At 47.0% G+C, this 16,377-nt stretch overlaps 1 protein-coding gene across 2 annotated transcripts in view; it reads right to left on the bottom strand.

The window, feature by feature from the left end:
- Nucleotides 1–16,377, bottom strand: part of LOC121868387 (cytohesin-1-like) — a 205,806-nt gene that overhangs the window by 164,485 nt on the left and 24,944 nt on the right. Inside the window, exon 1 of one of the 2 annotated variants that reach the window (XM_042368955.1) lies at nucleotides 1,688–1,746. The exons of the other annotated variant lie outside the window; for it this stretch is intronic. Coding sequence (XP_042224889.1) covers nucleotides 1,688–1,703 — 16 coding nt within the window. The 5' untranslated portion in view covers nucleotides 1,704–1,746. Of the gene's footprint in view, nucleotides 1–1,687; nucleotides 1,747–16,377 lie in introns of those variants that run through there. 2 annotated transcript variants of the gene reach the window in all.

Consider the following 16,377-nt stretch of genomic DNA (forward strand, 5'->3'; position numbering starts at 1 on the left):
GGTGAGGGAAGAAAGGGGAGGTGAGGGAAGAAAGGGGAGGTGAGGGAAGAAAGGGAAGATGAGGTGAAGATAGGGAGGGGCAGGGGTTGATGAATGATAATAGAGAAATAAATGAGAGAAAAAGATGAAAAGAGTAGAGAGAGAGAAAGGAAGAACAGGTAAAGCGAATGAGGATGAAAACGCGAGTAATGTGAACTACTGAGCCAATCTCTCTCACCTCTCCCCTTTCTCCTCCTTCCCCCTCCTCCTTCCCCCTCCTCCTTACCTCCTTCCCCCCTTCCCCTCTCCTTACCTCCTTCCCCCTCCCTCCTTACCTCCCTTCCCCTCCTCCATCCTCCTTCCCCCTCCTCCTTCCTCCCCTTCTCCCTCTCCTGCTCTTCCCTCCCTCACCCTAGTGCATGCCAGACTATGACAACTGCGGTAACAGCAGCGGTCGAGCTACCAACAGCACCCGCAACCCCAGCCACGGAGCAGCGGTTGAGGGGGCAGGGAGAAGTAGAGACACGTGGAGGGAGGGAGAAGGTAGGACTTATGGAGGGAGTATAGTAGGGAGGAAGGAAGAGGGAGGGAAAGAAAAGGAGAGGAAGGAGGAAAAAAGAGGGGGCAGGAGAGAGGAGGAAAGAGAAGGATAGGGCGAGAGGGAGGAAGAGGAGGCGGGGAGGAAAGAGGGAGGGAAGGAGGGGTAGACAGGGGGGAGGGGGCATGATGAAGGGGTACCAGCCTGCCGTCGCACTCCACCCGTAAATCACCTGGGGATCACCAATGCAGCTGTTGCCACCTTGCTGAAACCTGCAACACCGACCTGCAACACCGTGACCTGCAACACCGTCCTGCAACACCACCACCACACCAGCCAGGAGTCGAATTCTTAAACACCTCATATACACTGAATATGCTGAAATTCCCTCACTTACGACTTTCACCACACACACACACACACACACACACACACACACACACACACACACACACACACAAAAGACTCTAGAGCTAGACTATAACTCGCTACGCTAACTTACTCTGACCAGTCAAGAAAAAACAACTTTAAAACCCTGACGAGGCGCTGGGAACCGGGAGAGGGGGGGCTCAAGGGACTACTACACTACCTTACTGTAGCTGGAAAACTTTCTGTTGCCTCTGCTGCTACTGAGACACCACGGCACCAGCCAGGGGGGAGGGGGAAGGAGGGGAGGGAAGAGGTGAGGAAAGAGGGGGGAGGGTGTGAGGGAGAAGGAGAAAGGGGAGGGTGAGGAGAAGGAGGGAAAGGGGGAGGGAGAAAGGAGAAGGAAGGAGAGGGTGGGGATGAGGGAAGGGAGGTTAGGGTGAGGAAGGTGAGTGGGTGGGAAGGAAGGGAGGGGAAGAAAGAGGGAGGAAGGATATGTAAGGACACAAGCCAGACAGCCACCCCCACCCCCCACCATCATTCTACAAGAGTGTTATGGCTGGCGTTATGTAGAGGTGGAGGGCGTTCTGTAGGGGGGTAATGGGGCTGTAGGGACCGGCGGACACACTGTAGGGCGTGGCGAGCGTTCTGTAGGGGGAAAGGCTTCGACCTACACGGAAGGCATAAAACACTATAAGAAAGAAAGAAAGAAAGAAAGAAAGAAAGAAAGAACACGACATTATAGACAAAATACAAACAAACAAACAAACAATAAATAAATACTGTAATACAAAATGGACTAACCCAAGTAACAGCCCATGACGTCACCAACACGTCACACACACGTCACTACGTACCTGCAATAAACAAAACACATTGGTATTAGTTATTAAGGCATATCCATAAAATTTACCTGTGAAATAAAGTATAATTTAATATACATACCCTGTAGATATACACGAGTTTAAAGTGGTGATATTGACAGAAATCCACGACAAATCCACGCTACATAAATTCTGAAAGTTACAGCTGTACCCAATTACCCATGACACATTACAAAAAGAACATACTGTATCTAGTTAAAGCAGAGAGAGCCTAGATTATATTTTGGTGTTCTGGTATAAAGAGGAAAGTTAGATACGTTCATTCTCAAATTACGAGGAAAATTTCAACTTACGACCCTTTGAGAAATCCATTTTAGTATCGATTCTTAAAAGTTAGAAACATTCACCTTAAGTTTTGAGAAAAATTCGAACTTACGAACTTTTTAGAATTCATTTTTATCTCTTAGTTTAAAGGGGCCAGTTGGATGGGTTGTTACGTCTCAAGAGGAAAATTTCAACTTACGACTCTTTGAGATCCTGGTCCGGGGTTACTAAACTTGTGCTAAACACCAATACACTTTTTATACATGTTCAGGTCTTCTGAGTTTCTATTACAGCCAAAGTTTAAATTGGCAGAACATGGATGTGTAACGTAAAAGTAAGCCTACGGGGTAAGCCCCATGGGTTACGGATAAGCCCACAGGGCAAGGTCGACCCACAACAATCAACACGACGGGTAAAATCGCATACAGACAATGAGGTGAAGCCTAACACAACAAGAGGCAGCCCAGACCCGTGTATAAGTTACTCTCAACACGCCCACGCCTACACACCGCCCCCCTCTACACGCCACACACGCTACCCACGCCTATCGCCAGCCACATTCCTTTCCAGCCAATACCACATCCCGCTCTCAGTAACAGGACCAGACCCATTCTTCCCTCTTAGCAACATACCCATTCCTCTGACTCGCTCCTAGCAACATACCCAACCCTACACCTCGCTCCCAACATACCCAACCCTACCTCACTCCTAGCAACTGCAACCCTACACCTCGCTCCTAGCAACATACCCAACCCTACACCTCGCTCTAGCAACATACCCAACCCTACACCTCACTCCCCTAATAACACCCCCCTACACCTCGCTCTAGCAACATACCCAACCCCTACACCTCGCTCCTAGCAACATACCCAACCTACACCTCGCTCCTAGCATACCCCAACCCTACACTGCTCCTCCCCAACCCCTCGCTCCCTAACAACATACCCAACCCTACACCTCGCTCCTAACATACCCAACCCACACCTCGCTCCTAACATACCCAACCCTACACCTCGCTCCTAGCAACATACCTTCCCCTCTTCTACAAAGTCTGCCCCTCACTCCTAGCAACATACCCAAGTCTGCCCCTCACTCTAGCAACATCCCATGTCTACACGTCACTCCTAGCAACATACCCACGTCTACACCTCACTCCTAACAACATACCCACGTCTACCTCACTCTGTAACATACCCACACCTATAGCAAAATCTCAGCAACATGCCCACGCCTACAGCAGCTGCCAGTCTCACAATACTAAGCAACAAGGCCGCCCCCCACCCACCCAGCTCATGAACAATCGCCTGTCGAGCATTCTTCTCTCACACACACACACACACACACACACATTATGGGTTGAGAACACTACAATGAAGACGGCCCACGATGGGAGTGCAGGGGTGGTGCAGAGGTGTCTGAAGGTGTTGAGGAGGGCAGGTGAGAGGGTGAGGTAGAATAGATGAGGGAGGAGGAAAGAAAAAGAAGAAAGAGGTTGCTAAAGAGAAAGATTAGGAGGAACAGGGTGGGAAGTACAGATGGGAGGATGAGGAGAGGGACAGCACACACACACACACACACACACACACACACACACACACACACACACACACACACACACACACACACACACACACACACACACTAACTGCTCTACTAAACCCTGCTAAGTAAGTATGCTATAGTCAGTCAGTTAGTGCGCGTATCGGGAAAAAAAATATCGGGAAAAAATAAAACGTATCGGAAAAAAAGCTGTAACCGTACGCCCACTATCACTAGAGCCACTGAAAACATTAATAAAATAAACCAGAGTCACATTGATAACATTGATAACGATTATGGGAGTAAATACAGAAGGATATCATGCAGGGGTGTGGGGCGGTGGATGAGAGAACCCCACTGATAAGACCTTCCTCCTTGAATGCTAAATGACACCGTCTTAATTAAAGTTTGCCCAGAACCCGGCTAATGGGGTGACCTGAAGCAGCTCTCCTTCACCTCTTGGAGACGAGACCTGAGGCCAGTGAGAGAGAGAGAAGGGAAAACTTGATCTAATAACTCTAACCCTATCCCCCATCCCCACCCCACTCCCCTCCTCCCACCTCCTTGAGATCGTAAGATATACAACACGTAGCCATCCATACATACATACATACATACCCTCTTCCTGTTCTGTTATATAATCCTTAAGAGTTAATTAATAATCACCGGAAACACACGCTATAAATCATTCCATTATGAGCCCTAGTGGGTGGCCGCCCGCACGTCCACACCCACGACCCTCAACACGTGCCCGGCCCTCCACACACCCACACGGTCCTCCACACACACACCCCTCATCCCCCACACGCCCACCAGAGCTTCAACAAACACTACACCAAGTGCTGCCTTGTTCATCAGTCAAGCACACGTGTAAACTAACTCCAGTGGATAGACAAACGGAATCCGGATCGTTTCTCGTCCCATCATCACAACCAACAACAAGACCCACCCGGTAGCTGCACCATACAGAAAACACCCTTATGGCATCAACCCCGACCCACCAGCCACATAAGGCCCATCAACCTATAGCCACCCAACACAACAATCACCCCCATCACCCAAGAGGGAACACACATTCTCAAAAGATCGTATGTTTAATTCCCTTACTGCCCCTTTAACTGGAGATACGAGAAGAGCTTTAACTTAAGGCTATCAAATGTTAGGGTTGACATGTTACTACTACAGGGAAACTGACTCTCATTGTAACTATCCCCAAGAAGAAGAAGAAGAAGAAGAAGAAGAAGAAGAAGAAGAAGAAGAAGACGAAGAAGAAGAAGAAGATGAGGAGGAGGGAGGAAGCAGACAGCCTCACCACAAAATCAAAACACACAGACAGACAGACAGACAGTAGCTATCACACGTTCTCCGCCGGGGTTAGTTTTGGCAGCTGGTACACCCTCCTGCACACACACACACACACACACACACACACTTCTTCATCTTCACTATCAAAAGTCATCAACACAATAAGCACCACAACACGTCAGCACCACAATACATCAGCACCACAACACGTCAGGACCACAATAAACAATGCATCACTCCTGGACGCTTGACCTTTAAAAAACAACAACAACTAAAACTCACAACACTGATTCATCCTTTTGTTGTTGTTGTTGTTGTTGTTATTATTGTTATTATTATCATTCTAACATCACAACCGCTGGAAACTGAATGTATAAGTAAAATGGAAGTGACTCGTAATAGTTCAAAGTTATGGTACGTGGGGTTAGGTTAGGTTGGACTGGTGTGTGTGTGTGTGTGGTGATCGACATGCACTGTACCTAGTGATCGTCATGGACTGTACCTGGTGATCGTCATGCACTGTACCTGGTGATCGTCATGCACTGTACCTGGTGATCGTCATGCACTGTACCTGGTGATCGTCATGCACTGTACCTGGTGATCGTCATGGACTGTACCTGGTGATCGTCATGCAGTGGTGATCACCATTCATTAGTTGCAACCTAACAGCACCGAGCCGACTGTCTGACATAGGATGCCTGTCACGTCCCCTCATACTTACTGTGATGTACCGCGTCACCACCCCTAACCTAACCTAACTTAACCTAACTTAACCAAATCTAACCTAACCTGACCTGACCTAACCTAATCTAACTTCACCTTACCTAACCCAACTAACCTAAACCTACCTACGGATGTACCGCGTCACCACCCCCTAACCTAACCCAACTAACCTAACCTAACTTAACCAAATCTAACCTAACCTAACCCAACTAACCTAACCTAACCTACCTTAACCTACCTTAACCTAACTTATCCTAACCTCACCATATTCTAAACACGAAAATAAACACCAAACAATATCTTAGGGAATAATATTTACCTGACAGGATGTAACATTACTTGTGGAACCTTGATTATTACCTACTGCTACCTTGACCTGTCTACCACCACGATACTGCTGACTCATAACACCTTGGTGACTCACAGGTGATTCACGTGTGACCTGGTGACTCACAAACAATGGTCGAAGTATAGTTAAGTCACATGACCTTTCGAGTCAACAATCATCATTACCTTGACGACGAAGACGATTCACCCACCCAATCACGCTCACACACCCACCCATACACATCCGCCCACCCACACTCAACACACCCACCCATACACACATCCGCCCACCCACACCTACACATCACTTAACCCCCTCACCCACACATCTATCCATCACACCCAATCATACACACACACACACACACACACACACACACACACACACACACACACACACACACACACACACACACACACACACACACACATATCAAAGGTAAATAAAACACTGCAGAGATCTTCCCACACTCACCCTCCTATGCCATTGTGTTATCACTTCACCACGTCCTAGACCAAGGCAGGGGGTCACCCGTCACTCCTGAAGAGGGTAGTGGCTGCTAACGTACCCTGACTGACTGACAGACAGACAGACAGACAGACAGACAGACAGACACAGACAGACGTTCGCTCACTCTTCATCATGTTCACTACGCCATTGTTCTGTTCTTACACGAACTACAAAAAGAAAACCAATTAAGGCCACAAATTACCACCCATTACCATTTCCCTATTTATCATCATTTTCTGCCCCCGCCATTCAAGATGGACCAACACACCATAGAGGAAGATTTATTTTAATGTTTACAACCTTCACACACACACACACACACACACACAGGTAAAGAGAGAGACGGTAACAGGGGAAGGGAAGGTGTAGCTTGGCCTTGTATCTTGGGGATCTCCTGTGGGTGCACGACGGAGCAAGGCCATGGGCCGTAAACAATGACACTCTTACAACCACAATAACAACAACAATCGCAACAACAACAATCACAGCATCAATAACAAGAAGAATAACAAGTACAACATCAAAAACAACTACAACAATAACCTCGCTATCTCTGGAGGCACTTATACTCTCATTGAACAAGAGTTGAGTCAATGTTAACATGTTCTCGCCCTCACATTGTTGAAGTGCACGTGTACGAGTGTGTGTAACGGGTGGTGTGTGTGTGTGTGTGTACGTGTGTGTGTGGCTTCAACGACACGCAAACCAGCACTGCGGCAACTTTTCTCGTCAACTAAGTGTCGTAATTGTACTTTAAGTCTGCTGACGATACTACTTAACAATCTCTCTCTCTCTCTCCACCTAACCCACTCACCCTCGTCATGTTCATCGTTATCATCATTATCATCAACATCATCATTATCCTCATCATGATCCTTATCTACACTGGGTCATTACCTCACCATCATCATCATCATCATCATATACATCATTAATCGCCTAAACGACTCCTACTCTTCATCATCATCATCATCATCATCATCATCATCAATCATAATCATTCTCCACGGTCTGTCATCTTTTGCTCGATCATTATCATCCCAAGTTCTTCCTCCACATATCACCCCACGATCACCCCCACACACACACACACCAACACCCTCCCCCACACACACACACCCCACCACCCCCGATACTCAGTGGAGCGGGGCGAGAGACGGTCAACAGGATTTCCGCCTGACACTTAAATGCTATCTGTCGAGCCCCCGCCACCTGATCCCAGCCTCCCTCAACCTAACCTCCTTCGTCCCAGCATATCTCATCCTAGTATCCTTCATCCCAGCACACCCTCATCCTAGCATATCTCATCCCAGCACCCCTCATCCCAGCACCCCTCTCCAGCACCCCTCATCCCAGCACCCCTCATCCCAGCACCCCTCATCCCAGCACCCCTCATCCCAGCACACCCCTCATCCCAGCATCCTCATGTTCCCTCACCCTAGCTCACCTAACGCTAACCTAAACCACATAGGGTCAGGGTGATTTATCTACAGGTCAAATAAGCTAGGGTGTCTAATCTTCAGGTCATCCCTTTACTAATGTAACCCAGGAACCGTCGTTACGTTTGTGTTTACTGTCCTAGCCGCTGTGTTTACTGTCCTAGCGCGTGTGTTTACTGTCCTAGCTGCTGTGTTTACTGTCCTAGCTGCTGTGTTTACTGTCCTAGCTGCTGTTTACTGTCCAGCCGCTGTGTTTACTGTCCTAGCTGCTGTGTCACCGTCCAGCTGCGTTACTGTCCTAGCTGTGTTTACTGTCCTAGCCTGTGTTTACTGTCCTAGCTGCTGTGTTTACTGTCCTAGCTGCTGTGTTTACTGTCCTAGCCGCTGTGTTTACTGTCCTAGCTGCTGTGTTTACTGTCCCAGCCGCTGTGTTTACTGTCCTAGCTGCTGTGTTTACTGTCCTAGCCGCTGTGTTTACTGTCCCAGCTGCTGTGTTTACTCCGTGTCCTAGCCGCTGTGTTTACTGTCCTAGCCGCTGTGTTTACTGTCCTAGCTGCTGTGTTTACTGTCCTAGCTGCTGTGTTTACTGTCCTAGCCGCTGTGTTTACTGTCCTAGCTGCTGTGTTTACTGTCCTAGCTGCTAGGTTTACTGTCCTAGCCGCTGTGTTTACTGTCCTAGCTGCTGTGTTTACTGTCCTAGCTGCTGTGTTTACTGTCCTAGCCGCTGTGTTTACTGTCCTAGCTGCTGTGTTTACTGTCCTAGCTGCTGTGTTTACTGTCCTAGCTGCTGTGTTTACTGTCCTAGCTGCTGTGTTTACTGTCCTAGCTGCTGTGTTTACTGTCCTAGCTGCTGTGTTTACTGTCCTAGCCGCTGTGTTTACTGTCCTAGCTGCTGTGTTTATCCTAGCTGCTGTGTTTACTGTCCTAGCTGCTGTGTTTACTGTCCCAGCTGCTGTGTTTACTGTCCTAGCTGCTGTGTTTACTGTCCTAGCTGCTGTGTTACTGTCCTAGCGCTGTGTTTACTGTCCTAGCTGCTGTGTTTACGTCCCAGCTGTGTTTACTGTCCTAGCCGCTGTGTTTACTGTCCAGCTGCTGTGTTTACTGTCCTAGCTGCTGTGTTTACTGTCCTAGCTGCTGTGTTTACTGTCCTAGCTGCTGTGTTTACTGTCCCAGCCGCTGTGTTTACTGTCCTAGCTGTGTTTACTGTCCTAGCTGCTGTGTTTACTGTCCTAGCCACTGTGTTTACTGTCCTAGCCGCTGTGTTTACTGTCCTAGCTGCTGTGTTTACTGTCCCAGCTGCTGTGTTTACTGTCCTAGCCGCTGTGTTACTGTCCTAGCTGCTGTGTTTACTGTCCTAGCTGCTGTTTACTGTCCTAGCCACTGTGTTTACTGTCCTAGCCGCTGTGTTTACTGTCCTAGCTGCTGTGTTTACTGTCCCAGCCGCTGTGTTTACTGTCCTAGCCGCTGTGTTTACTGTCCTAGCTGCTGTGTTTACTGTCCTAGCTGCTGTGTTTACTGTCCTAGCTGCTGTGTTTACTGTCCTAGCTGCTGTGTTTACTGTCCTAGCTGCTGTGTTTACTGTCCTAGCTGCTGTGTTTACTGTCCCAGCCACTGTGTTTTACTGTCCTAGCTGCTGTGTTTACTGTCCTAGCTGCTGTGTTTACTGTCCTAGCTGCGTTTACTGTCCCAGCTGCTGTGTTTACTGTCCTAGCTGCTGTGTTTACTGTCCTAGCTGCTGTGTTTACTGTCCCAGCTGCTGTGTTTACTGTCCTAGCTGCTGTGTTTACTGTCCTAGCTGCTGTGTTTACTGTCCTAGCTGCTGTGTTTACTGTCCCAGCTGCTGTGTTTACTGTCCTAGCTGCTGTGTTTACTGTCCCAGCTGCTGTGTTTACTGTCCTAGCTGCTGTGTTTACTGTCCTAGCTGCTGTGTTTACTGTCCTAGCTGCTGTGTTTACTGTCCTAGCTGCGTTTACTGTCCTAGCTGCTGTGTTTACTGTCCTAGCTGCTGTGTTTACTGTCCTAGCTGCTGTGTTTACTGTCCTAGCCACTGTGTTTACTGTCCTAGCTGCTGTGTTTACTGTCCTAGCTGCTGTGTTTACTGTCCTAGCTGCTGTGTTTACTGTCCTAGCTGCTGTGTTTACTGTCCTAGCTGCTGTGTTTACTGTCCTAGCTGCTGTGTTTACTGTCCTAGCTGCTGTGTTTACTGTCCTAGCTGCTGTGTTTACTGTCCTAGCCACTGTGTTTACTGTCCCAGCTGTGTTTACTGTCCAGCTGTGTTTACTTAGCTGCGTTTACTGTCCTAGCTGCTGTGTTTACTGTCCTAGCTGCTGTGTTTACTGTCCTAGCCACTGTGTTTACTGTCCCAGCCGCTGTGTTTACTGTCCTAGCTGCTGTGTTTACTGTCCTAGCTGCTGTGTTTACTGTCCTAGCTGCTGTCCCAGCCACTGTGTTTACTGTCCCAGCTGCTGTGTTTACTGTCCTAGCTGCTGTGTTTACTGTCCTAGCCGCTGTGTTTACTGTCCTAGCTGCTGTGTTTACTGTCCTAGCTGCTGTGTTTACTGTCCCAGCTGCTGTGTTTACTGTCCTAGCTGCTGTGTTACTGTCCTAGCTGTGTTTACTGTCCTAGCTGCTGTGTTTTACTGTCCTAGCTGCTGTGTTTACTGTCCTAGCCGCTGTGTTTACTGTCCTAGCCGCTGTGTTTACTGTCCTAGCTGCTGTGTTTACTGTCCTAGCTGCCGGTTTACTGTCCCAGCTGCTGTGTTTACTGTCCTAGCTGCTGTGTTTACTCTCCCAGCTGTGTTTACTGTCCCAGCTGCTGTGTTTACTGTCCCAGCTGCTGTGTTTACTGTCCCAGCTGCTGTGTTACTGTCCTAGCTGCTGTGTTTACTGTCCTAGCTGCTGTGTTTACTGTCCTAGCTGCTGTGTTTACTGTCCCAGCTGCTGTGTTTACTGTCCCAGCTGCTGTGTTTACTGTCCTAGCTGCTGTGTTTACTGTCCTAGCTGCTGTGTTTACTGTCCTAGCTGCTGTGTTTACTGTCCTAGCTGCTGTTGTTTACTGTCCTAGCTGCTGTGTTTACTGTCCTAGCTGCTGTTTACTGTCCTAGCTGCTGTGTTTACTGTCCTAGCTGCTGTGTTTACTGTCCTAGCTGCTGTGTTTACTGTCCTAGCTGCTGTGTTTACTGTCCTAGCTGCTGTGTTTACTGTCCCAGCTGCTGTGTTTACTGTCCTAGCTGCTGTGTTTACTGTCCAGCCGCTGTGTTTACTGTCCTAGCTAGCTGCTGTGTTTACTGTCCTAGCTGCTGTGTTTACTGTCCTAGCTGCTGTGTTTACTGTCCTAGCTGCTGTGTTTACTGTCCCAGCTGCTGTGTTTACTGTCCCAGCTGCTGTGTTTACTGTCCCTAGCTGCTGTGTTTACTGTCCCAGCTGTGTCGTCCAGCCGCTGTGTTTACTGTCCTAGCTGCTGTGTTTACTGTCCTAGCTGCGTTTACTGTCCTAGCTGCTGTGTTTACTGTCCCAGCTGCTGTGTTTACTGTCCTAGCGCTGTGTTTACTGTCCTAGCTGCTGTGTTTACTGTCCTAGCTGCTGTGTTTACTGTCCTAGCTGCTGTGTTTACTGTCCCAGCTGCTGTGTTTACTGTCCCAGCTGCTGTGTTTACTGTCCTAGCTGCTGTGTTTACTGTCCTAGCTGCTGTGTTTACTGTCCCAGCTGCTGTGTTTACTGTCCTAGCTGCTGTGTTTACTGTCCCAGCTGCTGTGTTTACTGTCCTAGCTGCTGTGTTTACTGTCCTAGCTGCTGTGTTTACTGTCCTAGCCGCTGTGTTTACTGTCCTAGCTGCTGTGTTTACTGTCCTAGCTGCTGTGTTTACTGTCCTAGCTGCTGTGTTTACTGTCCTAGCTGCTGTGTTTACTGTCCTAGCTGCTGTGTTTACTGTCCTAGCTGCTGCTGTGTTTACTGTCCTAGCTGCTGTGTTTACTGTCCTAGCTGCTGTGTTTACTGTCCCAGCTGCTGTGTTTACTGTCCTAGCCGCTGTGTTTACTGTCCTAGCTGCTGTGTTTACTGTCCTAGCTGCTGTGTTTACTGTCCTAGCTGCTGTGTTTACTGTCCTAGCTGCTGTGTTTACTGTCCTAGCTGCTGTGTTTACTGTCCCAGCTGCTGTGTTTACTGTCCTAGCTGCTGTGTTTACTGTCCCAGCTGCTGTGTTTACTGTCCTAGCTGCTGTGTTTACTGTCCTAGCTGCTGTGTTTACTGTCCTAGCTGCTGTGTTTACTGTCCTAGCTGCTCTAGCTGCTGTGTGTTTACTGTCCTAGCTGCTGTGTTTACTGTCCAGCGCTGTGTTACTGTCGCTCGTCCAGCTGCTGTGTTTGTCCAGCGTGTGTTTACTGTCCTAGCTGCTGTGTTTACTGTCCAGCTGCGTTTACTGTCCTAGCTGCTGTGTTTACTGTCCTAGCTGCTGTGTTTACTGTCCTAGCCGCTGTGTTTACTGTCCTAGCTGCTGTGTTTACTGTCCTAGCTGCTGTGTTTACTGTCCTAGCTGCTGTGTTTACTGTCCTAGCCGCTGTGTTTACTGTCCTAGCCGCTGTGTTTACTGTCCCCATATCAACCATGTTTACTCACCCGGTAACACACACACAATACCAAACAAACACATCAGGATTTCACGTATATTTTTTTCCCTCGTTATGTGCAAGTTGTAACATTTTGACGACGCTGTGTGTTTGTGCTTTTATTTTACGACTATGTTTTTGTTTAGCAAGTTGTTGTTGTTGTTTTTGTTGTTCTGTATCGTGAGTGAAAATAAACAGACATTAACTGTGTGTGTGTGTGTGTGTGTGTGTGTGTGTGTGTGTGTGTTTGCCTTTCCGCGAGTGAAATTAAACAAGACATTAACTCTGTGTGTGTGTGTGTGTGTGTGTGTTCCCGTGAGTGAAATTAAACCCAAATATTGATACACACGGTAGTTCATCAGCAGGCGAGGAAGTACACACAAAGCTAATTAATATTTCAGTGTGTGGAGAGAAATACGTCAGATTCATAGTGGATTGTGGCAGTAAAGGTCCATGTGGTATATACTGAATCGTACGTAGAGCCACGGATGAATGGACCTTTACACACGGCTGAGTCTCTGAAGCTAAAACGAGACTCTCAAATGCTAGAATGAGATACTGAACTGCTAGAATGAGATACTGAACGGCTAGAACGAGATACTGAACTGGTAGAACGAGACACTGAACTACTAAAACGAGACAACGAACTGCTAGAACGAGACACTGAACTATTAAAACGAGACACTGAACTGCCCCTCAATACCCACAGACGGCGCTGTTGATTCTCATTTGGTTTGGATATAAAGTTTCGAACAGGAATACGAAATTATCTTTTTTGAGTAGACACACACACACACACGCACGCAGACACACACACACAGAGTATAGTCACCAGGAGGGAGGGAGACAGAAAGACGGACACACACACACACACACACACACACACACACACAGTAGGCGGGGTATACACAGGAGTAATCAATATGCAGTGTGGGCGGCAGCAGCAGTCTGTGGCCTCCATCGTGAATGGTTAAAGTGCAGGTGTCCGACACTCACTCACTCGCTCGTCCCCAGATAGCGAGGCACCGGGTACACGCCACTGCCTTAACCTCTCGTACCCGGAAGTAGTTAACTAGCTTGTTCGTTAATTCATAGTACCTGGAAGTAGTAACTAGCTCGTTTAACTTTAAGTAACCTCTATTGTAAACCTGACCTAACCCCAACCTAATCTAACCTAACACTAATCTAACTTAACCTAACATCTTCCCTCTCTCTCTCTCTCTCTCAGCCAGCTTCCATCACTGCAGAAGAGAGCTAATGAAAAGCAAATAACTACCACTTACCTTCCTCCAGATCACAGGAGGCTTTGAGGGGAGCCGGATAAGGATGTTATTAGCCGGATAGCGAGAGGAAAAATAGCCGGATAACGAATATTTTTGGAAGGAAATAGCCGCTACCATCACCACCCAACCTGTCATCCTGCCCAGGTAAAACCATCGTTAATCACAGGTGCACGTCGCCAGGCTCAGTTACCTGTATTAATTAGTGCGTTGATTACCACTCAGGTAAGCGCTCATCTATCTCACCATTGACAGAGATACGGAGATAATCACACCCCCCCCCTCTCTCTATCTCTCTCTCGTTAATGCGTACGCTCAGGTGATTGGATGCGATAACAACTTTCTCTCACGTGTTATAATTGATTCGCATCTTCAAGCTTGCCACCTCCGTCTGCACAGTGTAATATAATTGAGAGTGAAAGTGACAATAACGATACTACTACTACTACTAATAATAATAATAATAATAATAATAATAACAATAATAATAACAATAATAATAACAATAATAATAATAGTAATAGAAATAATAATAATAATAATATTAATAATAATAATTGTAATACACCTGTAATAATAATAATACAAATAACAACAATAATAACAATAACAACAAAAATAACAACAATAACAACCACAATAGCAACAAAAAACACCATCACTCCAGAAAACAATAACATCTAACTACACCATTTAACTCACTAAACAAAGATAACATAGTAAAGGAGAGAGAGAGAGAGAGAGAGAGAGAGAGAGAGAGAGAGAGAGAGAGAGAGAGAGAGAGAGAGAGAGAGAGAGAGAGAGAGAGAGAGAGAGAGTCTCAGTGAAAGTATAGTGAAAGAGTTATAACAAGAGCACTATTAAGAGGCCGGAGATAATGAAGCACGTAAGAGAGGCCGCAGAGGTCACGAGAGGTCAAGATTGAGACACACACACACACACACACACACACACACACACACACACACACACACACACACACACGCTAATGACTCCTCTTTGACAGTTCTGGTTCATTGGCGTTAATATTGACACTTCTGATTAACTGTGTGACTGGTGGTGATTACAGTCAGTAATTAACCCCGGAATAAAAAAGTTTTGATTGACTGACTGACTGACTGGAGCTATAGGCATTAATCCTCAAAAGTTGACTGACTGACTGACTGACTGGCGCTAATTATAAGCATTAATCCCCCAAATTCTCTGACTTAACTGACTAGCATCCCCCCCCCCAAAACACCTCAGTCAACCATGATGTAACACAGTTTTTCCTAGTCATATCACCTTGACTGTTGCTGCATGTCGACAATCACCGACCCGTGACATGACAGCAATTACAAAATAACAATACAAAATAATACAATAGAAATACAACAGTTAGTGAGTGATGTATTGTTGAAGAAGGTCGTTACTCTTCACTTCCTCTTCTTTTCCTCACCATCTTCCTCTTTTCCTCACCATCTTCCTCTTCTTTTCCTCTTTTCCTCACCATCTTCCTCTTCTTTTCCTCTTTTCCTCACCATCTTCCTCTTCTTTTCCTCACCATCTTCCTCTTTTCCTCACCATCTTCCTCTCCTCTTCCTCTTTTCCTCACCATCTTCCTCTCCTTTTCCTCATCATCTTCCTCTTCCTCAACCATCTTCCTCTTCTTTTCTACATTACGTCACTTTACGCTTCACTCTCCCTTTAGCCCCTTTCCCTCATGAAACAAAAACAATAACAATTCCTCAACAAAAACAATAACAATCACTCAACAAAAACAATAATAATCCCTAAAAAAACAATAACAATCCCTCAACAAAAACAATAACAATCACTCAACAAAAACAATAACAATCCCTCAACAAAAACAATAACAATCCCTCAACAATAACAATCAACAACACAGCACAAACCTCTTCACCACCTGAGCTGTCGTGAGGTGAGACCCAACGGAATTAAATTACGTCAAAATGAAAAAAAAATGCATGATGGTGATGATGATGATTGATGATAGTATTATTCTGCTGTGTGTGTGTGTGTGTGTGTGTGTGTGTGAGAGAGAGAGAGAGAGAGAGAGAGAGAGAGAGAGAGAGAGAGAGAGAGAGAGAGAGAGAGAGAGAGAGAGAGAGAGAGAGAGAGAGAGAGAGAGAGAGATGACATGAGACGAACGACAAAGAGATGCTCGCTGGCAGATGAGAGAGAGACGGAAGCTGTGACTAAGAGATATGACGTGTGAGACAACGACACATACGAAGTGGCCCGGAAGTGGCACTATCAGGGGGGGGAGGAGGGGGGAGACAAAGAGGAAAAAGACAAACAATGAGGAGGAGGAGGAAAGGAAGAGGGGAAAAAGACGTAGAAAGGAGGAAAGAACAAAGAGAATAAACACGACACAAAGACAGTAGGTCTCTCCTCCTCTCTTGGTACAGTAAAGTCTCAGTAAAATATCGACGCCATTAAGGTGATCATCATGGCGTAGGACTTTAAGTGAGCCAGATAGATGAGTCCTCACATCCTCAGTTAGATGGGGGGGTGAGGTGAGGGGTTGAGAGGGTTGGGTGGGGGGGGTGAGGGGGTGTACGTGGGATATCAAGCAGTGGCTGATGTAGTAGGGTGGGTGGTGGTGAGGGTGGGAT

This window comes from Homarus americanus, unplaced genomic scaffold (genome assembly GCF_018991925.1).
Source record: "Homarus americanus isolate GMGI-L3 unplaced genomic scaffold, GMGI_Hamer_2.0 scaffold19318, whole genome shotgun sequence".
Taxonomy (NCBI): domain Eukaryota; kingdom Metazoa; phylum Arthropoda; class Malacostraca; order Decapoda; family Nephropidae; genus Homarus; species Homarus americanus.